Source organism: Schistocerca gregaria, chromosome 1 (genome assembly GCF_023897955.1).
Source record: "Schistocerca gregaria isolate iqSchGreg1 chromosome 1, iqSchGreg1.2, whole genome shotgun sequence".
Taxonomy (NCBI): domain Eukaryota; kingdom Metazoa; phylum Arthropoda; class Insecta; order Orthoptera; family Acrididae; genus Schistocerca; species Schistocerca gregaria.
Genome location: NC_064920.1, coordinates 469,756,734 through 469,783,767, shown reverse-complemented (window position 1 = coordinate 469,783,767; position 27,034 = coordinate 469,756,734). Strand labels below are relative to the sequence as shown.

The 27,034-nt window shown below is 46.6% G+C and overlaps 1 protein-coding gene across 1 annotated transcript in view; it reads left to right on the top strand.

The window, feature by feature from the left end:
* Window positions 1-27,034, top strand: part of LOC126353082 (beta-1,4-glucuronyltransferase 1-like) — a 174,560-nt gene that overhangs the window by 108,818 nt on the left and 38,708 nt on the right. The window contains exons 3-4 of the mRNA XM_050002736.1: window positions 3,638-3,945; window positions 8,958-9,270. Of these exons, the coding sequence (XP_049858693.1) occupies window positions 3,638-3,945; window positions 8,958-9,270 (621 nt within the window). The remainder of the gene's footprint in view (window positions 1-3,637; window positions 3,946-8,957; window positions 9,271-27,034) is intronic.

The window sequence follows — 27,034 nt, the reverse complement described above, 5'->3', positions numbered from 1 at the left end:
ATGCCTTGAGGTATTTTATTGAAGCAATAATATTAAAAGATTGTGAGAGATGCATCATTTCACAGTTCTAAAGAAACCACTGACAATGTTTCCTACTATCAGAAAAGTGAGTTTAACTAAGATGCATTAAGTCAGTATTGAAGTTAACTTGAGTGTATACATATACTATATAATTATGTACCCATCTTAACACGGATCTGCAGCTATCATGATCAATTAAATATAAGGTGCCATATTTTATTGTTAGTTATAACCTCATTACACTTTTTACTCAATACAGCCAATGTAACCTTCAAATTGTATATCATGGAAAGTATATATATATATATATATATATATATATATATATATATATATATATATATATATATATATATATGAAATAAGACATTGTTTTACATCACCTATATATATATTTTACATCACCTATATATATATATAACTAAGATCACTTGGGAAACCAATTTTATTACTAACTTTTGGAACTGGAAATTTTATCATAATGTGTGTATTAGATATATTTTATTCCTTAGTGACACACAATCCCATGCATGCCATGCATGGACTTGGGTGGAGGGGGGGTATTGTAACAGAACTTAAAATCATGTATGTCAGTAATTTCTTTACATGTAATGTTTTATGTAAATATAGCCTTTGACTGCAAGTTTAACAACGAAGAGACGGTTATCTTTGGTAATGCGGGAAGGAGGTCGATCTTGGGAGGAGGTGGTTGATGGTCTTTGGATCGGGAGCGTAGGTTGGAGGAGGTGATGTAAAACAATGTCTTATTTCATATTATTGTAGAAGTGCTAAATGTGAATAAATGAATTAAATAGTGATGTGCAAGAATAATGTAACGTTTGCTCTCTAAAAACAAAAATACCACGTCGCCCTACAAACCAGTTAGTCTCATCCAAACACAAAGAAAACCGCGGGAACATCGCAGTGGAATCACCTCTAGACTTCACGAAGATAACAACGCAGCCATCGATATGAGTTAAGTACCAAACTGTTCGTACTTGTTAACGACTTCGGCCTATAAATTTGAATCTCCTGTAGTACCTGAAGTCACCATGTGGACAAAGGAGTAGGACAACTTATAGACTGTGGAAATCTTAGGCAGAGGTCCGTTAAAACTTACAGGTGAAACATGTGTATAAATACACGTGAAATACGTTTCATGTATGAAATGTATTGACATGTGCGTATACAAGCAAAGCCACGGCTAAAAACTCTCCCTAAACCCACGCACGATTTCAGTCAGATTTGGTGCACATTTTAGTTAGAATCTGAAAAGAAATAATGTAGGAATAAGAACCATCAGGCTCGTGTTTGGGATATGCGACAACATAGAGAGAGAAGGAAGGACAAGAAGATAGGCGACACATTTAAAAAATGGTCGGACGGATGTTAAACATGACTCTCGTTCACGACGCTCTTCGAGATTTACTGTCAGGAAAGTCAACGAAACTAAGCGTTCCAGTCTAAGACTGACTGTCCGAGACATTGCGGAGAATATAACATTTCGGGTGGATCATCTCATAATATTCTGAGACAGTATCTTCGAATGCACTGTGTTGCCGCGAAGTTTGTCCCACAACTCATGAGTCAAAATCATAAAGACCTTCTCCTCGCAATCTGTGAAGAGCATTTGAATCGCACAAATCAGATTGAGATGGTCCTTAAGAGAACCATAACTGGTGATGAGACGTGGGTCTACGGTATGATATTGAAACTAAGATTCAGTCTTCTTCACGATTTTCGAGAAAGATTCTCCAAGACCAAGAAAAACTTGTGAGGTCAGGTCAAACGTCAAGGCCATGCTGATAGTTTTCTTCGACCTGGAAGGATTAGTTCGTTATGAATTCGTGCCACAGGGACAAACTGTTAATCGATGATACTATCGGACCGTGTTGTGACGCCTGCGAGAAAATGTAAGAAGGAAACGGCCTGAAATGTGGCGAGACAGTTCATGGCTCTTGCATCAGGATTACGTACCGGCCCATTCATCCATGTTGGTGAGTGACTATTGCACAAAAAAAGAAATCACTGTGCCGCCTCTATTCCGTACTTTGGAGACCTGGCCCCTGCGGACTTATTCTATTTGCAAAGTTGAAAACTCCGTTGAAAGAACAAAGATTTGCAACGATAGACGAGATCCAGCAAAAAGCGTATCAAGACTGCTTCCGTAAGTGGAAACGGCGTAGAGAGCGGTGTAGCAATTGCGGAGGAGAATATTTCGAAGGAGACCATTCACAATTAGTGAAAGGCAGGCGCAGAAAAATTTTGTGGGCAAATTTCCGGAATTTTTTGAACAGACTTCGTACACAGAGAAAGGGAACAGGAGAAGATGGGAATAAAGATGGAGAGGAGGAGATGGACACAGAAAGGAAAGGGGAGAAACTGAACAGGGAGAGAGGGTGGAGGAGATCAACAGAGAGAGAGGAGGAGGAGATGGAATTAGAGGGTTGGAGGAGAAGGACAGAGGTGGACGGACCAGATGGACAGAGGAGGAGGAGCAAATGACAGAGGGGGAGGAGGAACGGGACAGAGAGAGGGGGATTAAACTGACAAACAAATGGGGAGGAGGAGATGTAATTTGAGGGAGTAGGAGCAGATGAACAGAGGGTGAAGGAGTAGATTCACCGAGGAGGAGGAGCAGATTGACAGAGGGAAGGGGGAGAGGGACAGAGAGAGGGGGCAGAGGAGAGGGGTAGAGAGAGGATCACGAGGAGATGGACAGAGAGAAGGGCAGGGGGAAATGGACACAGAGAAAGGGAAGTGGGACATAGACATAGAGAGAGGGAAAGAGGAGGTGGATACAAAGAGGGGCCAAAAGAATATTACACAGAGAGGGGGAAAGACAAGGTGGACAGAGGACGGAAGGAGGAGAAGATGGAGATTGGAATAAATAAATACCCGGACAACGCCGTGATTCTCACCTACAGTAGTTGGCCTATAATTTTTTTGCATCTGTCCGACGACGCTTCTTGAAAACAGAAGCGACCTGCGCTGGGTATTCTGCGTCGCCACAACGACCTACCGATGAAGGCATATGCGTGTTTTCGCATACATTCTGTAGAATCTCACAGGTATGCTTTTCCACTGTTCAGCAGTTTTAGCTAATGTCCAGTCCCTCGGTCACTTATTGCAATATCTGTAATTTCACCGTTCGTGCGATTATTGATAAGATGAAGCGTACTGCAATCTTCCACAGTGAAATAATTTCGGAAAACAGAGTTCAGTACATTTACCTACTACCTGTGATCTTCCTACAGGGTATACCCTACTTTTAATGTCCTTCAAGTTCCTTGCCAACTGCATGCTTCCTTTGTGGCTCAAAAAAAAAAAAAATGTTTCAAATGGCTCTGAGCACTATGGGACTTAACTTCTGAGGTCATCAGTCCCCTATAACTTAGAACTACTTTAATCTAACTAACGTAAGGACGTCACACACATCCATGCCCGAGGCAGGATTCGAACCTGCGACCGTAGCGGTCCCGCAGTTCCAGACTGTAGCGCCTAGAACCGCGCGGCCACTCCGGCCGGCTCTTTGTGGCTCCAAATACTTCACAGACAGCACTACTCCCAAAGACAAGCAAACCAAAATCGTTGCTGTACTGTAGTTTCTTCGCAGGTGAGCTTCCACTTACTGTGGCCTACGGAGCAGCCACCCAATGACACCGTGGTCGCGGCTGGGGAGCAGCTGGAGGAAGTGGACTGCGGAGAGGACGACGAGCAGGTGCTGCAGCGACTTCTGCGGCTGCAGGCGCACCCTGTGGGGGAGCAGCTGTCGTACCCGCAGAACCTGGCCAGGAACACGGCCAGGCTCGCCTGCCCCACCAGGCTCACGCTCTGCCCAGACGCCGACATGCTGCCAGGGCCCAGCATGGACCTCGCGGCTCAGCTAGCGGACCTCTTCAGCAGAGAGCCACCGTGCAAAAAGTACGTCAGCCGACACTGCGTTTCTTTAAAATAACTTCGTTATCGACATTTCAGTGACATGCCTCTTCTGTAGAAACAAGCAGCAATGTATTCCTAAGCGACGTTGGCTCCAAGATGTGGAACGGGCCAGTCGAGGCAGACTGCACAGAGTACTCATTTTTCGAGTGCGGGCAACTGTCAACAGCATAAACTCTTGGCACGTTGTGTACGAGCCGGTAATTCTGCTCCCCACCACAGATATCTGTCAGTTACAAAGTTACTTAAATTGGAGTACGGCGGCCGGCCGTTGTGACCGAGCGGTCCTAGGTGCTTCAGTCTGGAACCGCGCGACCACTACGGTCGCAGGTTCGAATCCTGCCTCGGCTATGGATGTGTGTGATGTCCTTAGGTTAGTTAGGTTTAAGTAGTTCTAAGTTCTATGGGACTGATGACCTCAGATGTTGAGTCCCATAGTGCTCAGAGCCATGTGAACCATTTTTGGAAACCAGAATCATATGTTACAGCTCTAAGAACACGGCGGTTCTTATCTTGGAAGATGGAAGTGTCGACAGAATACCTGTATGAGCATCCCAGTTCAGGCTCACATGAACGCGAATGAGCGGGCCAAAGTCATGGCATGAAGAACATCCCCCAATACCTCGCAGAACCATCTCTGGCCTGATGTAAACTCTGTCACACTGTAGGTTAGGCTCCTCAATGGGCCATCGCACCACCATACGTCATTTGAAAAGAGGCAACATCGTAACTCGTCAGACCATTCTAGAAACCCGTTATATGAAGCCCAGTTAGTGTATTGCTTGGTTATAGAAGACGAACGGTTTGACACGCTGCTGAAAGTAATAGCGTTTTACGAGGTGCTTGACTCCAGGTGTATATTTCATGCAGTTTGCTAGGAAAATGCTTGAGTTGCCGCCGCATTCACTGACAGCAGCAATTCCTGTCAGGCTTGTAATCGATTGTCATTGACAAGACCAGACACTCATCACCAATCCCAGCTGGTTAGGATTTTTTTACGACTATTGTTCTTAAGCCACGTTATATGACTGTGTTGCACACCATTCCTTTAAGATACCATGGACATTCCACATTGATAAATCGGGAAAAATTATTCACGGTGCTTCTAAAGACAACAGCTCCATTACGCCATTCAGTTCCACATCATGTCGTCCCACCTTAATAGACTGGTTGCAGACACACCACTTCACTCCACTCACGGCCGAACCGCACAATAACCCTGGGCTCGGTGTGGGGCAGCGGTGGGGTGAGTGGACTGCTGTAGCCTGTTGTGGGGTTCTGTACCACTGCGGGCTACGGCGGGGATGAAGCCTCTCCGTCGTTTCTAGGTCCCCAGATCCACACAATACAATACTTTCGCTTTTGTAATATTAGTATTTAAACTTGCTGTATCAGTCTCCCGCCTTTGTTGTTAAAGTCTATCAACTCGCGAGACGAAGAGTACAATGACATTCAAAAATGTAGGCATTTCAAATACATTCCGTTCGTACCTGTTGCTTCTTTCTCCAGTTTAAAGGTCTCAAAACTTCCTTTTACAGATGCTGAGAATAGTTTTGATGGTACAGAATCTCCTTTCCTGATCATCATTTAAATCTTAATTTGTCAGTATTGTGATGAAGTTTAATCGGAGCTGTAGTATTCCGATATACATTGTTGGATATAATAAGGTAGGCTGAAACAATTACTTGTTTCTCGCAGCCCGTTAAAATAGATTTAATTCAAAATTAAACAGAAAAAGTTACAGAATCTTTAAATCCGAGACCCAGTGGGTGATTCATTCCATTACTCCGTTCTGTGATTTCGTTCATGTCTTGCAAACGGTCAATTGTGCTATAGACGCTTCTAATGGCAGATTGCTTCTGTGTTTGATTAAAAACCAATGTTATTTCCTATGCAATTGGCATGACAATGATTTTAGCGAATATCTTGCCATTACAGAAGGAGGCTAAGGAATGTATAGATTTTTATGTTTTGTTTGTTCCGTTGTTGTGAAATACCTCAGTACAGTCATTAAGTTCTGACACTGGGCGCATAGCGGCGATGTGATGCACTACAACACTTAGGTGGCGCCCTGGTATGCCAGTTAGTCTGAGGACGAGGAGGAGGAGGAGGAGATCATTGTTTAACGTCCTGTCGACAACGAGACCAATACAGACGGAGCACAAGCTCGGATCAGGTTACAAATGGGAAGGAAATCGGCCATGCAATTTCAAATGTACCATCGCAGTATTTGCCTGAAGCGATTTAGGGAAGTCACGGAAAACCTGGATTAGGATCGCCAGCGTAAGTTTGAATCGTCGTGCTCCAGAATGCTAGTCCAGTATCGGTTAGTCTCTCATGTCAGCAAGGGATAGTTGAGTGCATCCACTATTGGCAGAAATATGGTTGTTGTTAGTGATTTGACTCCGTATATCGGAACTCGAGTATGTCGGAATTGGAAAATAATACAAACAGCAAATTCTGCGTGGAACTAGGCAAACTCGCTATCGAAGTGATGCATTAAGCTGACGGTGACTCAATCATTGAGACGCAGTCTTGTATTTAAGTGGCACCTACGCTTATTGCAAAGGAGACACAGTCTGGAGCATGATGTGTCGTAGTGGTCGGACACAAACGATTTGGACTGAACGCAAGATTGAAGAGGTTGCATGTTGGCGCGCGCCAATCGCTCCCAATCGGTAGACGAATTCGCAGCAGCAGCAGGTTTCAGCCACAGTGCGAGCTACAAAAATTCTGACTGATGATCGAAACATGTCGCAAGTTCCCAAGCACCGTGAGCATCCCGAAGCAAGACCGACGTAATGATAGCATGACGATATTTGGCGTCATGTTCAGTAGTACTGATAATGAACCGACTGGATAATAAACGGAGACGAAACAAGGTGTTTCCTGTGCGATCAGCAACTGAGCCGACAAGCGACCATCTGGAAAACGCCAGCATCACCACGGCACAAAGAACCGCAACAAGACAGGTCAAGAGGAGAGGTGATACTTGAATTGTTTTTTGATTCAAACGGAATTTTTCAAATGGAATGCATCCAAGACGGTGCAGCGGTAAAAAAAACCTGCTACAAAATCTCGGCCGCTTGAGCGATTCTCTTCGTCGTTAGTCATGAGCTTCGGTACGGGAACAACTGTCTGTTGCTACACAACGGCCTTTAACATCGTTCTGTCCTTGTCCAAGAGGCCCTTAGAAGGCAACAGATCACCCTTTTACTATGCCCTCCGTGCTCGCCAGATCTCGCACCGTGCGTTTTTTTCCTCTTCTCTTTTCCCCCATGGGAGCTCTCCTGCACTCCTACGGGGACGTAGATTTCATTAGGTCTAAGAGATCATGACTGCCACAAGAGAAGCCACACGGGACCTTCCTGATAACATGGTTGAACGATGCTTCTAGCAGCTATAGTGACGTTGGCAAAGGTTCGTAGCAGCCAACGGCGATTATTTTGAGGTAAAACGTGGATCTGTTTCATTTTAAGCCGTAGCTGTACGGGCAGCAGGCCAAAAGCGAATAAAAATGTTAGGCGGCATCTTGCGACGCGTCCTTGTTCTTGTGGGTGCCTACTCTCGCGGCGTCAATTTCAGAACTTACCGACCGTAGCACTATAACATTTACGCCACTGTTCCGACTTCGGAGACTAAATCTCCGCCCCCTGGACATTCTATAAATAATTTTCTAACTTCTGTTTGTATTAATTTGTCTTTCATCTTTCAATATTTTGATTGAAACACTATCATTCCAGGCGCCTCTTCTTTCTTGATACCTCGAAGGCCTTTATACACTTGATCTGGCATTACTTTTGTAATGTCATTAGTTTCATAATTCACTATCTCTATTTCCGATTCATCCCTTGGACTGTTCAAACACTTGAAGAAATCTTGAAACGCTGTACAATTATCTCTCTTGCCTAAATGATGAAACGTGATGTCTACTCAACAACAGTCCCTGTTTCGTCTTATTGTCTTATTACAACGACGATTGTGATGGATAGCGATCACGTAGCCTTCTCTCCAAAGTTGGCCACCGAGGCTCAATAATATTGAGGTCTAATGACTCAATGCGAGTGCGACATTGAATTCCGCAGTGACTTTTGTACTTGTCGTTCTCTTATTTTTCGTCATAACACTTTTCAATGACCGACTGTCACGATCATTCTTGACACACTTTTATCGGTGGTGCGACTTAGCGGATAATGTTTTTCCGCTTTCCCTATGTTGTTGTTGTTGTTGTGGTCTTCAGTCCTGAGACTGGTTTGATGCTGCTCTCCATGCTAGTCTATCCTGTGCAAGCTTCATCATCTCCCAGTACCTACTGCAACCTACATCCTTCTGAATCTGCTTAGTGTATTCATCTCTTGGTTCCCTCTACGATTTTTACACTCCATCCTGCCCTCCAATACTAAATTGGTGATCCCTCGATGTCTCACAACATACCCTACCAACCGATCCCTTCTTCTTTCCCTATATGCTATACAAATGTTTGATATGGTGCCTGTTGAAACACCAAACAAATAGTTACCTTGGTTTTGGAAGCACCAGCAATCTGCCTGTGTTCGATTACACTTAATTCCGACGTAATGCACTCACAACTACAGTGTTCTCACTGTACAGAGCATGATCGACACATTGCACAAGTATCAAATACGTTCAAATGGCTCTGAACACTATGGGACTTAACATCTGAGGCCATCAGTCCCCTAGAACTTAGAACTACTTAAACCTAAATAACCTAAGGACATCACACACATCCTTGCCCGAGGCAGGATTCGAACCTGCGACCGTAGCGGTCGCGCGGTTCCAGACTGAAGCGCCTAGAACCGCTCGGCCACTCCGGCCGGCGCGACAGGTTTCGTTTGTGGTCAAATACAGCAGCGCAACCTGCAGGTTCGGCTATATTCAGCAGCTATGTTCAGGCATGCATTTCTTGGATGTTTCCATACCTTTGTCCAACCGCTGTAAGTCTACGGTAAGTACAGCGTTATTCGTCTGCGTTACAGGTGCGCGTACATCTTGCCGGTGTTCGAGCTGGACGCGAGACTGGCTGGCCCACCGAAGGACAAGTGGGAGCTGCAACAGCTGGTGGAGGACAGGCTGGCCCGTCCTTTCCACTGGGAATTCTTCAAGGACAACCAGAAGTCCCTGGATCCGACTCGCTGGCTGCAGCACTCTAACGCCTCTTCGACGCAGTTGTCCGTGGCTTACAACGTCAAGTACGGATGGGCCTTTGAGCCGGTCTATGTGGCAGCCAGCGGAGAGCTGCCCGTGTTTGACGAGAGCTTCGTAGGGTACGGCTTTACAAGAAACACGCAAGTACGAACCATAACCTACTATTTCCTCCTGTAATGACGTATAGACAGTTACATGTAATATTAGATAATTTCATCCGTCATCCCTAAATTTATTTCTCTTTCTGCAGTAGAGGTCACTTTCTCTATATCCGATTTACAAGATACTTGCTGAGAAACCCATCATTGCCTGGGTATTGTCAATTTTCTATTAGAAATGAAAACATAAAATGTCCTGTGTTTGTAGTGAAACATAGCAAAAATTTCATTTCCATTTATTCGTGAAAATACCTCTGAAATTATCAAACAGTGGTACAAAATTATACGCACAATGGACAAATCTGTAAGTACAGTATCCAGATTAAGAACGCGATTCTGTAAACATCTGTACTACAAAGGTCCTCACTGCTCTACAGACATCAATCGTTTTCGTCCACGGCCATTTGCGCTTCGCATTTTTTTTAATTGACTCTCGGGACGTACCCACACACCCATGTCAACAGTGGAATGTCATTTAAGACGATGTGAACGTAAGGACAACACAACACCCAGTCCCCGAGTGGAGTTGCGAGTCTTCCCCATTGACAACACACTGGGCGATTCACGCGGTCCCGGGTTCGATTCCCGACCGGGTTGGGGATTTTCTCTTCCTAGGTACTGGGTGTTTGTGTTGTCCTCGTCATTTCATCATCATAATCATTCGTGAGAGTGGCTAGATTGGCTTGCGTAGAAAGTGGACTATGTAAGAATTGGGACTTTGCGTGGACACTGATGACCGCGCAGTTGAGCGCTCCACAAACAAAACATCATCATCACGTTGGGCGACTTGCGTGTTGAAGATGATGATGATGAAATGAAGATAAGAACAACATCCAGTCCTCGAGCCGAGAATCCTCCAACCCGGCCGGGAATTGAACCTGGGCCCACTGCATGGAACTCAGAGCGCTGACCACTCAGCTAAGGGGGCAGACGATTCTAGGAGTGTCTTAATAGCAAAGACAAAATCTATGAAAAATGCTTGAAGCAGCTTTTTTTCACGTGCCTCAGTGTTTATGACTTTATATCTCTTGAACTAAGTGCCGTACAATGACATACTTGCGTAGGTGGATTCAGCGGCATATGTAGATACTGTCTGCAAAATGTGTTGCGAATATAATTGGTAGCAAAGGAGTAATAAATTTAGACGTCATGCACAATGCGGCAGTTTTTCGCACATCACATAGTCTATTGAGTCATATTTCCTGACCTACATGTGGTATGGTGATAAAATTTTGTAGATGTATTTAGCGTCACAAGTGGATACTGCCTGTGCAATTTATTGCGAATACAGGTCGTAACACAGAAGTTATACATTTAAACGGCAATGCAAAGTGCCCGATTTTTTCATGACCTCATCGTTTAAGATGTAATAGCTCTTGAATTATGGAAAGTAGGTGGTTCTCACCCCCACAGCGATTGGTGCCTGACAGTAAGGGATATGTGTACCAACTTTAGTTGAAATCGGTCGAGTTGTTTAGAAGGGGATGTGGAACACACAGACACCACACACACACACACACACACACACACACACACACACACACACACACACACATTGTGATCATATGTTGGATTTAATGGCTGTAAGCTCTCTCCTAGTCAACTGTTATCACAGTTCAATTAATTTTCGGCAGTTGTACTGTTAAATTAGTAGAAAAACGCACAATGGATGATCGTAGTGTCCCTTCTAACAATAACAATATCCCATATCCAATAACACAACAGTTAAGATGACTATTATGGGGATACACTATTAATGACTAGAAAAATATTGAGTTTCATGAAACTTTTCGAATTTATGAGAACGTACTAAAATGTAATGCCACCAAATTTTATATTCTATTCTCAAGATCGGTTGACGTATTGCATGTCATTCACATTACTCGGTCGAGTTCGGCGCTCCGCTGGCGCAAGTTGCAACCCTCTGCCGCTAGAGGTCTCCGAATTGTAGAACTATGTCGGTATACTGCGAGACCCTCAGAAAACTGAAAGCACGAATTCCAAGAGTCCATCCACACATGGAGCACCCTCTCCGCATGATAATGCCAGCCCACACAGGAGCGCTGCGACGTCTGCAACCATCCGACATCTTGCGTTCACTGTCATTTGTGATCCTCCACAGAGTCCTGACTTGGCCCTATCCGACTTTCATCTTTTTTCCAAAACTTAAAGAACACCATCGTGGACCTCACTTAGATAGTGATGAAGCAGTGCAAGTACAGGTCAGGTTGTGGCTCCGTCAACAAGCGTTCTGTCATGAGCGTATCAACAAACTGGCCTGTCGTTGACAAGTTCCTGGCGCCCTCTATCGGTAATGCTGGAATTCAATATGGTGTCGGCCCACCCTTAGCGTTGATGACAGACTCCACTCTCGCAGGCATACGTCCAATCAGGTGCTGGACGATTTCTTGGGAAATGGCAGCTCATTCTTCGCAGAGTGCTACACTGAGGGGAGGTATCGATGTCGGTCGGTCAGGCCTGGCACGAAGTCGGCGTTCCAAAACACCCAGAGGTGTTCTACAGAATTCAGGTCAGGGCTCTGCGCAGGGCAGTCCATTACATGGACGTTACTGTCGTGTAACCACTGCGCCCCAGGCCGTGCATTATGAACAGGTGTTGAAAGATGCAATCGCTATCCCGCAAATGCTCTTCATCAGTGGGAAGCAAGAAGGTGATTAAAACATCAATGTAGGTCTGTGCTGTGATAGTGCCACTCAAAACAACAAGGCGTTCAAGCCCTCTCCATGAAAAACGCGACCAGACCATAACACCACGAGCGCCTCCGAATATTACTGTTGGCACTACACACGTTGGCAGATGACGTTCACCGGGCATTCGCCATACCCACATCCTGCCATCGGATCGCCACATTCTGTACCGTGATTCGTCACTCCACAAACGTTTTTCCACTGTTCAATCGTTCAATGTTTACGCTCCTTACACCAAGCGAGACGTCGTTTGGCGTTTACCGGCGTGATGTGTGGCTTATGAGCAGCCGCTCGCCCATGGTTCAAAAATGGTTCAAATGGCTCTGAGCACTATGGGCCTTAACATCTGAGGTCATCAATCCCCTAGGACTTAGAACTACTTAAAGCTAACTAACCTTAGGGCATCACACACATCCATGCCCGAGGCAGGATTCGAACCTGCGACCGTAGCGAACGCGCGGTTCCAGACTGAAACGCTCGACAATGAAAGCCAAGTTTTCTCACCTCTCGCCTGTCATAGTACTTGCAGTGGATCCTGACGCAGTGATGGTCTGGATGGATGTCTGCCTATTACATATTACGACCCTCTTCAACTGTCGGCCGTCTCTGTCAGTCAACAGACGAGGTCGTCCTGTACGCTTTTGTCCTCTACGTGTCCCTTCACGTTTCCACTTCACTGTCACATCAGAAACAGTGGACCTAGGAATGTTTAGGTGTTTGGAAATCTCGCGTACAGACGTATGACACAAGTGAACCTAATCATCTGATTACGTTCGAAGTCCGTGAGTTCCGCGGAGCGCCCTATTCTGCTCTCTCACGATGTCTAATGACTTCTGAGGTCGCTGATATGGAGTATCTGGCAATAGGTGGCAGTAAAATCCGCCTAATACGAAAACATATGTTTCTGGGGGTGTCCGGATACTGTTCATCATGTAGTGTATGTTCATCGCCTGGGTGACTATGTTGAGAAACAAAGATGTAGACATGAAGAATAAAGATGTAGAATGTTAATACAATTTTTCATTTTAAAAGCTTTACTAGTTGTCACATAACAAATTCGAAGAATTTACTTTTCAGCACGCCCTCGTATTATCAAATATCAGTCGCTGTGATTTGTAGCTCTTACACACACACATACACAGTGTTGTAATCTCAGTTCTGCAAGGAATAATGTTAGCTCATTACTAGCGATTATTCATTTTCTTATGGCAATCCATCCGAGATACATTCTGCGTACATCACTTAACATATCATTTCGTCTCTCTCCTGTTATTAATTGTGTTATATCCCCTTTCATATCCTTAACGCGACCAGGTGCCTCTAAAAGCCAACCACTGTTTACAAAATATGTAATACATGTAATTATTGGTAGCTGGTGCTTCAGTGCCACAACTTTTGACATACAGCGTGGACTCTTCGGTAGCTGCGAGCTTGCTATTGACTGCAACGGTTCTTATCATCTCCATCTTCTGCTGAATGCCAATGAGGTTAACGACTTGCTGGTATGAATATTGGGAAACGTTGATTCCAAACTATTTATTCACAGACTCGAGCGGTTACCTCAACTTCAGAAAACTGACTAACGGAAGCATCTTGGACCCTCTGTGCTCAGTCACGAAGATTGAAACATTCACAGAATAACTGAAGGCAAAATTCATGATTTTGTAGTAAACACTAATTCGTCAAAACTTTCTCATGAATCGCAGCGAAAAGAAGCACGAAACTTAATCGGGGTCACGATGCATTAGGTAAATAGTGACCGGATAAAGAACAAAATCGGTCCCATCTGAATCCAGCTAAGCGACAGCAAAGTTTTCACTCGCGAGAACTACTTAATGCTTCTGACAAATGACTAAAATTAACAGAAAATTTCTAAAGCGGCAAAACTGAAGTAACTTCCCACTTTAATCACCTTCCAAATGCGTATAGAGGCGGCACGTCATGCTCGTAGGACACCAGCACAGCGACTCGCTAACCGTTCACAGAATCTCATCTGCCTCGCTTCCGTGCACAAAGACAGAAAAACTTGGAGGGAGCGAACTGACCATTCGACAAGACCATTTTTCTCAAAATTTTCCATAGGTTCAACGCCTAAAATTAGAGCACATGCTTGTTTTACGATTGGGTCTGAGGGAATCAGTCGCAAGACCGTGCGTTATGAGAGCCCGGAAAGGTAAATGCCGCATCAGACTTGCACCTCGATCCAGCTTCTAAAAATAAAATTGAACGGCCGTTCCAAGGCGCTGTAAAAAGCCGAACCAAGGAATTCCACATAAATTCACCCATGTGCACGCGTTTGTAATTAGCAGGTATCGATATTTAGGAAAGGTGGTTAAGGGTTTGTGGTGCGCTGAATATTAAACATAATAGAGATGGAAATAAAAATCAATCAGTTCGGTTGACCGTATTAGAATGTAACATGGTAAAAATGTGAGAAAACACAGGAGGAGGAACGACGCTCTGCAGAACTTGATAAAACTATAAAATGACATGAAAGGTGACTGACTGCCGTGTTTCATCTAGTGTCCATACTCGAGAGACTTCACGATTGATTTAAGCAATGGTTAAGATTCGCAATAGCTATACTGCAGTTCAAACAGAATCAATGACATGAGAAAGGGCACACCATCATGTCTAAGTTGACAGGTATACATATGACTTAAATATTGTGAAATTGTGATCTTTAGGAGTATGATTCTATACTAAAGATTTACTCCGTCAAAACCAGAAGCCTTCTAATTATTTATTTTTGCGAAGCCTCATCCATCTCCCATCAAATTAGGATCTGTCTCTCCTACATTACGTTATCCAGTGCTCATTCCAGACTTCCCTTGCGCTATAGCTGTATATAGTCTTTGGGAAGCATGGAAGTAGCACTTTTTCAGACGAAAGACATAGACGTGGCTCTGTCAGAGGCAAAGAATATGTGGCTTTATGAGTTACGTGTTTGCTTGCATTTGGTATAATAGGACAGATGTTTGTGGAACCCCTCCTGTTGACTCCAGACCTTTATATTATTTGATCAAGTCCACTACATTATAGGTTGTTGAAGTCCTCTTCGGAGCTTCTTTCAAATGCCACAGAAAAGTATACAGGAATGCTCATTTCCACTGAAGACGTTGAAAACTACACATTGGGTCAAAAAAAGTTTTAATTCCAAATATACACACTCGATCCGCCACCGCTCCCTGTGCGTGGGTGGCATGTAGCGACTTTGAAATCTTTAAAGGCTATCCCCGTTTTTATTGTAGATTGGGATTCTACGCCAAAACCAACATACATTTTGTCTGAAGAATTTTCTTCGACACGCCACAGATGGCGCTGTAATAGGGCGAACACACATGGATAGAAACTCGTAATTTACGACATCCTACTCAATCGCACTTGAATATCCAATGGCTTGTGGGACCCCACCTCCATGCTGCGAGGATAGGACAGGCCAGTATTTTATACTTTCTAAGTAAACTTCATTCGCAACTTTGTATTTCTTAGACATCTCGAAAAGGTGGCTATAAGACGCACCACCTTGGACGTATAGCGAACCACGACATATCATGAAAGGCAGTACACTGCGGCCGCTGTTGTGGCTGTGCCCTCTTGTAATGATGTTCCTGGCTGGATGTAGCCGGTTTCCACTCACTACAACACAAAATCCACAAGTTGTTAAAATACGCTTTATGACAGGAACCTATTGAGTACTTTACTTCAATGATGTACAGTGTGAAGTTCCGTGGTTAGCAGCAATCAAATAACATGTACTAATTCTTGAATATTGTCCATGTTCCTATCACAACTACACTACTGGCCATTAAAATTGCTACACCACGACGATGACGTGCTACAGACGCGAAATTTAACCGACAGGAAGAAGATGCTGCGATATCCAAATGATTAACTTTTTAGAGCATTCACACTAGTTTGGCACCGGTGGCGACACCTACAACGTGCTGACATGAGGAAAGTTTCCAACCGATTTCTCATACACAAACAGCAGTTGACCACCGTTGCCTGGTGAAACGTTGTTGTGATGCTTCGTCTAAGGAGGAGAAATACGTACCATCACGTTTCCGACTTTGATAAAGGTCGGATTGTAGCCTATCGCGATTGCGGTTTACAGTATCGTGACATTGCTGCTCGAGATGGTCGAGATCCAATGACTGTTAGCAGAATATGGAATCGATGGGTTCAGGAGGGTAGTACGGAACGCCGTGCTGGACCCCAACGGCCACGTATCACTAGCAGTCAAGATGACAGGCATCTTATCCGCATGGCTGTAACGGATCGTGCAGCCACGTCTCGATCCCTGAGTCATCACATGTGGACGTTTGCAAGACAACAACCATCTGCACGAACAGTTCGACAACATTTGCAGCAGCATGGACTATCAGCTCGGAGACCATGGCTGCGGTTACCCTTGACGCTGCATCATAGACAGGAGCGCCTGCGGTGCTGTACTCAACGAAGAACCTGGATGCGCGAACGGCAAAGCGTCATTCTTTCGGATGAATCCAGGTTCTGTGTACAGCATCATGATGTTGGCGTCCGTGTTTGGCGACGTCGCTGTGGACGCACATTGGAAGCATGTATTCGTCATCGTCATACTGGCATATCACCCGGCGTGATGGTATGGGGTGCCATTGTTTAAAATACTCGGTCACCTCTTGTTCGCACTGACGCCACTTTGAACAGTGGACGTTACATTTCAGATGTGTTACGACCCGTGGCGCTACCCTTCATTCGATCCCCTTCGAAACCTTACATTTCAGCAGGATAATGCACGACCGCATGTTGCAGGTCCTGTATGGAGCTCTCTGGATACAGAAAGTGTTCGACTGCTGCCTTGGCCAGATCATTCTCCAGATCTCTCGCCAATTGAAAACGTCTGGTCAATGGTGGCCGAGCAACTGGCTCGTCACAATATGTCAGTCACTACTCTTGATGAACTGTGGTATCGTGTTGAAGCTGCATGGGCACCTGTACCTGTACACGCCATCCAAGCTCTGTTTGACTCAATACCCAGGCGTATCAGGGTCGTTATTACGGCCAGAGGTGGTCGTTCTGGGTACTGATTTCTCAGGCTCTATGCACCCAAAAATTGCGTGAAAATGTAATCACATGTCAGTTCTAGTACAATATATTTGTCCAATGAATACCCGTTTATCATCTGCATTTCTTCTTGGTGTAGCAATTTTAATGGCCAATGGCTAACATTTCCTCACAGCGAACAAAGGTTCGAGGCAACGACTATCACTATGGAAGACTACCGCACAGTGCGACGTATTGAGGTGGAATGCATTGAGCACCGATGTGACGTACTGAGATACTGAATTGAGAGATTGAGACAGCGCGGTCGGTGGCGGCGGCGTATATGCACGTTGCCTAGGGGACGTTATCGGCGTGGAGCCTGGGGGCGTGTCTTGGTCTTCTCTCGCCATAGGCGCGCTTAGTTCACCGCCTGTTATGCAATATTTCCTAGTGCCGACCGGTGTGCTGGCGAAGGCGTACGCCAGCACATTCCTCCTCCCCGAAACATCGCATCGTTGTCGTGTACTGGAGATGCGAACGACAATGGTGGGGGAGCCGTAGTGTAGAGAACGGCCCACTCCCGATCTTACCCCACCATCTGGCTTTCGAAAGCAGAGGAACGCCCTCCCGAAAACACTGCGCAGGATACACGTCCAGTCTTGAGGGCGTCTCCTGGGGCGAGGACGGCGACGGCGTGTCCAGGTCCATCGGGTCGAAGAGCAGGCGACGGCGGCGGAGGTGGAGGCGAGGGCGCGACGTCCATTGGCTCGTGCTGGGTTGCCATGGCGGCAGCAGATGGCGGTTGCGATGGCCGAGTGGTTTCGTGAAGCCATGAACTTTGGGAAAAGAAAAGCAGCAGAATCACGGGGGAAACAACAAATACGAATTTGATTCTGGTAACTGGGCTGCAAACCATCGGGACCTGCAATTAGATACAGATATGTCCCAATGCGTTACTGGATCTCGCCTCGCTCCTAGCGCTGACTTCGGGCAAAATCCCTGTAGAGAACAAGATCACGCGGTGCAAAGCGATACTTGCAGACCATCGGCGGCATCGGATACTGCAGTGCGTGGAACAAGTGACGCAGCGTCCAATGGTGGCGGCCCTGCAGAAGTTGCGCAAGTGATGCTCCGTCGAGTGGATGAGAGCGATAAGAGGAGAAAAACTGAGTTGCAGTGCCTGTTCCCGTGTGTGGGAGGTGCAAAGCTTGACCATTTGTTTGAAGGTGCGAACAAAGCGTTTCCCTTCGCCGTTGGACTGCAGACGAAACGAAGCACTTGTTAGATGACGAATGCAATTTTGTTCACAGAATTGTTCAAAGTCATGTGACGTCAACTGTGGTCGGTTGTCCGTAACAATGACTTCAGGCAATCCTTCAACTTAAAAAAATGCAGGACAGCACTTGAACGGCGCTACGTGACATGGTAGAATTCATAGGCAACGCAAATGGGAACTTGCCAGAAGAGTCTACCACTATGACCCATCGAGTGTTCCAAAATGGTCTTCCAAAGTCTATGTGCACTCGTTGCCAGGGGGATTGAATCTTAGGCCAACCTGAGAACGTATGTGGCGGAGCAGATTGGTTTTCCGCGCATGCGCTACACTGACGTCAACTGCTCAATGTGGGCGTCCTTACCCTGACAGGTACAGTGCAGTGGCAGCCGGCTAACTGTTCAGTGCGAACAATTCCCGAATGTCCTCGGTGAAGCAGTTGTAACATATCCTTTTGCAACATTGTGGGAATGAGCAGACGCGATTGTTCACTGTCAGATTGTAGTAAAAGCACATGTTGTTGTACTGAGAGGTTATACCGACGACCGAAGTATCGGCACACTACTGCGTTCTGAATACTGTTCAATGAGAGAGGCCAAGAGTTGCGAATGCAATGCAACAAAATGTTCAGATCAGGGTCCGCTTCAGAGGCCTGTGCAATTTTTCTCTAGTTCAATGGAAAAGATTGCAGCAATTCAGAGTCCTGCGCATCGATACGGCGACAACAAAAGTCAGAGGAATCAAAATAGGTTGGTTAGTTGGTTTAAAGGAGGGAGGGGGGGGGGGGGGAAGGGACCAAACTACGAGGTCATCGGTCCCTTGTTCCTGGTAAGATAATTACACAAGGGAAAGAAGAAATGAAAGGAGACGTACAGCATAATAATAGAAGAATGGAAGAACCAGAAGAACGACAGAAGGACAACCAACACTACTACGGACAAAACAGGAAAAGAAAACCACAGAGAGAAGCAAGAAACAGGTAGAAGGGATAAAAACAAGAGAGCAGATGCCCGTGACTGGCCGACCACAAGAATGAAAAGGAAAAGCCAACCACTCTACGACTCATTAAGGATCCAGCCTAAAAGCATTAGGGTGGAGAACATAAAGTGACAAAAGACATGTGCAAAAACTTATATAGAATGATAAAACCCACCGTCACGTATAAAACGTAAAACTAAATTAGCCGATGAGGCGTTGTCAGCTAAAATTAATTACAACGAATCCGGTAACTGAAGAGTCCGTCGCAGGGCAGCCAAAGAAGGACAGCTCACCAAGAAATGGGCCACTGTCAACCGGAGGCCGCACCGACACAGACATGGGTCATCACGGCGCAAGAGGTAGCCGTGTGTCACCCAAGCATGGCCAATGCGAAGCCGACAGAGAACCACAGAGTCCCTGCGAGAGGCCCACCTGGAGGTCTTCCAAACTTTCGTAGTCTCCTTAATGGCACGCAGTTTGTTGTGTGTACTGAGGTTATGCCATTCCGTCTCCCAAAGCCGCAAAACCGTACGGCGTAGTACTGAACGCAGGTCAGTCGCAGAAAATCCGATCTCCATGACCGGTTTCCGCGTAGCCTGTTTGGCCAGCCTGTCAGCAAGTTCGTTGCCTGGGATTCTGACGTGACCTGGGGTCCAGACAAACACCACTGAACGACTGGACCATTCCAGGGCATACATGGACTCGACTCCTGGAAGGTCGCTACCAAAGGATGACGAGGGTAGCACTGGTCGATAGCTTGTAGACTGCTCAGGGAATCAGTACACAGAAGAAACGACTCCCCAGGGCATGAACGGATGTGCTGAAGAGTACGAGATATAGCTACCAGCTCGGCTGTGAAAACATTGCATCCATTGGGCAAGGAATTCTGTTCAACATGTCCTCCATGGATATACGCGAAGCCGACGTGATAATCAGCCATCGAGCCGTCGGTGTAAACCACTTCATGGCCTCAGTACATGTCAAGAACCAAGAGGAAGTGGCAGCACAGAGCCGCGGGGTTAACTCTTTAGGGCCATGTGAAACGTCAAGGCGAAGCCGCGGCCTAGGTGTACACCATGGAGGTGAACATGAAGCAGAGGTGGTAAAAGAAAGAACTCCAGTTCAGAAAGTGGTAATCAGACACGAACTGCAATTGGAAGCGCTGACGGCCGCCGATGCGGGAGATGAACGGCCGTGGATGGGAGAAAGAGACGGTAATTCGGATGCGCAGGAGAACAACGAACGTGTGCAACGTAACTGGCCAGCAGTTGTGCATGCCTAACCTGCAATGGAGGGACTCCGGTCTCCACCAAGACGCTGGTCACCGGACTCGTCCTAAAAGCTTCTGTCGTTTGGTGCCCTGGGTCGAGTAAACGGGCAGCGCTGAGGGCGCTGAGGGCGCCGTCGAACCATAAACCAGACTCCCATAGTCAAGGCGGTGCTGCCAGCACTTCCGTTTAAGCTGACGAAGGTGAGGAAGCCAAGTCAATTGGGCGTCGAAAACCAGCATTCTTGTTGCTATGTTTTCCCTTTCCTTCAGTTTTACTTTCTTAGGTAGCATTTTCCTTCTTTTCCTGCTTTCTTTGAGTGTGTGCTTCAGTTTTATTAGGTCTGTCCACATTCGTTCCTTTTAATGTGTGTCAGGGCGCTGATGACATCGATGTTGAGCGCCCATAAGCCCCAACACACACACACACACACAACACACACACACACACACACACACACACACACACACACACACACACACACAGAATCGATATGGCCCCACTACCATTAGTGGATCGTCATTAAGGTAAAGTTCTGGTTCCGGATGAACAGTACGACGCCGACAGAAGTGCATAGCACACGACTTCGCGACCGAAAACTGGAAACCGTGGGCTAGAGCCCATGACTGCGCCTTGTGGATGGCTCCCTGTAGGCGCCGCTCAGCAACACCAGTACTGGTGGAGCAGTACGAAATGTAGAAGTCGTCTGCATAGAGAGGGTAAGACGGACAGCCATACAGCTGCTGCTAGACCATTAATGGCCACTAAAAATAATCTCAATACAGAGCCCTGAGGGACCCAATTCTCCTGTATATGGGTGAACTATGGGAGGCACCAACTTGGACACGGGGAGTACGAGGCGACAAGAAATTGTGGATAAAAATCGGGAGCGGGCCTCGGAGACCCCACTCGTATAATGTGGCAAGGATATGATGTCGCCAGATCGTGTCATATGCTTTTCGTAAATCCAAAAAGATGGCAATCAGGTGTTGGCGTCTGGAAAAGGCTGTGCGGATGGCAGACTCGGGGGACACGAGATTATCAGCGGTAGAGCGACCCTGCAGAAGCCGCTCTGACATGGAGCCACTAGGGCACGTGACTCCAGGACCCAACCCAACCGTCGACACACCTTACGTTCCAGCAGCTTATAAAGAACGTTGGTGAGGCTGATGGACCGATAGCTATCCACATCAAGAAGGTGTTTACCGGGTTTGAGCACCGGAATGATGGTGCTCTCCCACCATTGCGGTGGAAAGACGCCATCGCACCAGATCCGGTTGAAGATGATTAGGAGATGTCGCTTGTAGTCAGATGAGAGATGTTCAATAATCTGACTGCGGATCCGATCTGGCCCAATGTGCACGACCACTGAGGAGCTTCCACCATGTAAATTGGGCGTTATAGGATTCACTGTTGCATTTAATGAACGAGAGGACATTCCCTTCCCGCGCCATTTGAGAGTGCTAAAGGCTGGGGGGTAATTCTCCGATGCAGACGCACGGAGCCATTTAAAGGCTGTGAGGTGCTCCAGGGAAGGGTGCCACGTATGCCGCTGTAGAGCTAGCCGACGCTCCTTAATTGCTTCAGCGACTTCTGGCAACCACCAAGGGACTGCCTTTTGCTGGGGGCACTCTAAAGAGCGAGGGATAGCGTTTTCTGCCGCAGAAAGGATTCTTGTAGTCACCTGCACAACGATCTCATCGATGTTCCCGTGTGGGAGGGATTCAACGGTGACAGCAGAGGTGAAAGTTTCCCAGCCTGCCTTGTTTAAAGCCCATTTGGGCAGGCGTCCGTGGGCCTGACGCTGTAGCAGTGACAGGACGATGGGGAAGTGGTTAGTACCACAAAGGTCGTCATGTGCTCTCCAGTGGATAGATGGGAGAAGTCCTGGGCGAAAAATTGATGAATGTAAGGCCGAGTAACTACCATGAGCTACAATGAAATTTGTGATAGCCCCAGTATTTAAGAGGCAGACAGTATAATTTCGACATCTCTGTCTCGCCCAGTAAGCGCAGTGCCACCCCACAAAGGGTTATGGACGTTAAAATCTCCCAAAAGTAGGAAAGGTTTAGGGAGTTGATCAGTCAGTACAGCTAATACATTCAGGAGTACTGTATCATCTGGAGTAAGATATACATTGTAGACAGCTATTTCCTGCGTCGTCCTTATTTTGACAACCACAGCTTAAAGAGGGGTTTGAAGAGGTTCAGTTTCACTACAGACTGAGTTCAGGACATAAACGCAAACTCCACCTGACACTCCGTTATAGTCGCTACGGTTCCTGTAATATCCCTTATAGTTGCAGAGGGTAGGGGTCCGCATTGCTGGGAACCAGGTTACCTAGAAGGCAATACAGAAAGCAGGTTTAAAGCTTAACAGTTGCTGTAGCTCAGCCAGGCAGTGGAAAAGACCGCCGCAGTTCCACTGGAGGATAATGTAATTGTGAGACTGGGAAGGCATGGAACATTCAATGAGGCTTCAGGGTCACCTGCTGCCACCGACTTATTGCCTGAACAGTCAGTATCCATTGTGTCTGAGGGTCTGGCGAGATCCAGGCTCTCAGTGGACGCCAGAATCTCCACCTCATCCACAGACGCAGAGTTTGTAGGTAGTGGTGGTGTGGGTATCGCTGCAATTCCTTTGGTCTTGGGGATCTTCTTTTTGGATTTATTTTGCTGCTCATGGGTTTCCTTGGCTGGAAGGACTTCACTGATACAGTCTCTGGGACTGAGGATGAGCGTGAAGCCCTACAACCAGCTGCTTTTGGGCTCTTCAGCCACTGGTGTGTGTCAACTTTCCCACTAGCAGAAACCTGGGAAGGGAGTGACCCAAGGGACCTCTTCCTAGCGAGAGGAGCCAAAGAAGACTTACTCTTCCCCAGGGCAGAAGTGGGGACATATCCCCGACGGTTGGGGGGGAGAGGGTGTTGTTCCTGAAGAAGGTGGTGTAGGAGCAACAGGGAGGGAATTACCCCTCCCCCCCCCCACCATCAAGGGGGCAGGTGTAGTCTTCTGGCTCTTAGAGGTGACTGGGGTTGGCGGAACTGATGGGGCTAGAACTGTTGTAATGGCAGCATAAGTCAATGTCGTATGTACAGTATGTGGGCGTCCAAATTTCCTCTTAGCTTCAGTGTAAGTCAGTCTGTCCAGGGTCTTTTACTCCATGATTTTCCTTTCTTTCTGGAAAACCCAGCAGACAGACGAGTGAATGGTGCTCTCTGCAGTTGACACAGATTGGAGGCGGCGCACAAGGAGGATGTGATGGGCGTCTGCAATCTCGACATGTGACACTGGAAGTACAACAGGAAGGCATATGGCAAAACTTTCAGCATTTAAAGGGCCACATTGGGGGAGGGATCTAGGGCCTTACATCACAGAGGTAGACCATCACCTTGCCTTCTTGGGTAATGTATCACCCTTGAAGGCCAAGATGAAGGCACCAGTGGCAACCTGATTATACCTCAGACCTCGATGGACACGCCAAACAAAATTTATACCTCGCCGCTCTAAATTGGCGCACAGCTCATCGTCAGACTGTAAAAGAGGGTCCCATTGACATATGATGCCCTAGACCATATTTAAGGTATTACAGGGCGTGATGGTTACAGAAACATCTCCCCAGCTTGTCACAAGCGAGTAACTCCCTTGACCGGGTAGAGGATGCTGTTTTCATCAAGACTGACCCAGATCTTATTTTGGAGAAGCCCTCCACCTCCCTAAACTTGTCCTCTAAATGCTCAACAAAAAACTGAAGCTTCATTGTCATGAAAGATTCCCCATCAGCCCTAGAATATACAGGGTACTGGGGCAAATAATAGCTGCTGCCATATTTAGCCTGACGTTCCTCCCATGGTGTGGCCAGGGAGGGGAACGATTTTGGGTCGTACTTCCATGAATAGAATTGAGCCCATGAATGCTTAGAGACAGCTGGTGTTTGACCACCAGCAAGAGATGATGTACTACATTTCATCGCGTGTCATCTGACCTGATGCCACCCACACCGACCAGGGGCCCTCACCACTGGCGCCACCCAGCCTCAGCAAAGGCCAGCTGGCAGGATGACCATTGCTGGGAGTCCCGATGCCCCAGGATGACTCGCATCTACTCCTCGGCATATGTGTGTGTGGGGGGGTTTAACGGGGCAGGCACGTTGTTAAAATACACTTTATTGCAGGAATCAATTAAGTACTTCAATGACGTCTAAACTGAAGTTCTGTGGTTAACAGCAATCAAATAACATGTACTAATCTTTGAATCTTGTCTGTGTCCATATCAATGTCAATATACAATGGACAACGTTCGCTCACAACTAGCTAAGGTGCGAGGCAACGACTATCGCTATGGAGGACTACTGCATAGTGCGACGTATTGACATGGAATGCGAACTGAGTCCCGATGCTACATACTGAGGTACTGAGATTGAGACAGCTCGTTCGGTGGTGGCGGCCTATATGTACGCTGCCCAGGGGGCGTTATGGGCGTGTAGGCTGGGGGCGTCTTGGTCGTCACTTGTCATAGGCACCCTTAGTTCAGCGCCTGCTACATAATGCTTCCTAGTGACGACCGGTGTGCTAGCGAAGGCGTACGCCAGCGCAGCCGGCGCTCGTCTACCGTGCAGACGTAGAACAGATAGCGGCTCTAAACATTACAACACTTGCGCAGTGCTTATTGCCTGTACTCCTATCATTTGGAGAACAGACGTGCAAGAGGACAACGAATGTTGCATTCACAGAAGAAAAAACTGAAACGATCCCGGTTTACAGAGAATGTTGGTTTGTATGCCGAGCGTTTTCCAGAGAATGTTCTGTCTCGTGCGTACTTTTACATGGCTTTGAACGCCTTTACGTCTGATGGCAGTGTACAGACCGGCAAAAGGAAACGAAGCAATCGTTTTAGAAGAGAAGCTAAGGATATAGCTGTACTAGCGGCAGGGCAACCACAACCCACAGATAAGCGCCCGGGAATTACACCGCGATTCCGATATGAACGTAGGTAGTATTTCCACAATACTGCATCGTCATAAGTATCATCCACGCCATGTGTCAATGCGTCAAGAACTTCATGGCACCGCTTTCTATAACTGGGTAGTGTTTTGTGCATGGGCATGTCAACAAATGCAAACGACCCCCACGTTCTTTGCCGAGGTACTATTTTCCGATGAGTTTACGTTCACAACCCGTGGTAGCGTTATCGGCATAACGTCTATTACTGAAGTGTAGACAATCCCCACTGATTACGGTAAGTTGACCATTAACGTCCTTGGTCGGTTAAAGTACGATTTGGCATTACGGAGAACAAACACATTGGCCGTAGTTTATCGACGAAACGTTAAATGGACGCATATATCGAACGTTTTTAGAGCAGGAACTACCGGTTCTACTGTTGGATGCTACCCTGGACGTTCGACAACGTATGTGGTTTCAGCATGATGGCTGCCTAGCGCATTACCCAGTTGAAGCACTGGTCAGTGAATCGATAGAAGTAGCGCTATTAATTGACCCTCTGGATCGCCGGCTTTGACGTCGCCGGATTTCTTTCTGCAGGGATATTTAAAAGATAAAGTGTACTAGCAAGGCCACAGGCACTGAAAACATGATGGACCGCATCAGAAACGGCTGTGCTGACATTCTCGCAGATATGCTTCTGTCCTCTATACGGTCGTTTGGAAAGAGAATCACTAAGAGTATCGGAGTCGGCGCTACTACGTTTGAACACTTACTCTAATTGGAAAAGTACAGTAGTGTTCCCCTCAGGCCATGGCCACAGTGGCGAGTCGTGTAATCTCTTGTTCGATATATCGGAGAATACAATGTTGAGAATAAGGTTCCCAATTAGGAGTTCTGAAATACTGACCTGACCCACGCTCGCAGCGTGGAGATGGGGTCTCACGTGCCATCGGATATTTAAGGGCCATTGAGAAACATGTCACAATTACGATTGTGTACCCATTTCTATTCCTCCGATTACAGTGCCATCCGTGACGAAACGAAGAAAATGCTTCAACATAACTGATGTAGATTGTGCTGTAGAATCGTAATCTGCAATAAAAAAACGGAAGTTACTATTGAAGGTATATATATGAAGACAGTAACTTGTTCTCGAAAGAACAGTTACTGTTGATGACTGTGTAGCTTTTCCCTGGAATAAATGATGACTAACTGACAACCTCAGCTGTCGACAGGTGTTGGTGATATACCTCGATGCGGACAGCTGAAAGTGTGTGCCCCGACCGGGACTCGAACCCGGGATCTCCTGCTTACATGGCAGACGCTCTATCCATCTCTCTCTCTTCTTTTTTTTTAACTCAGTTTTTTTGTTACAGATGGCAGCTAACCCTCTGACCGAACACCCTGAGCTACCGTGCCGGCATACCATCTGAGCCACCGAGGACACAGCTGAATAGTGCGACTGCAGGAACTTAGTCCTTGTACGCTTCCCGTGAGACTCACATTCCCCTACTGTGCACAATTCTACATATGTATTGTACCTTATAGACATT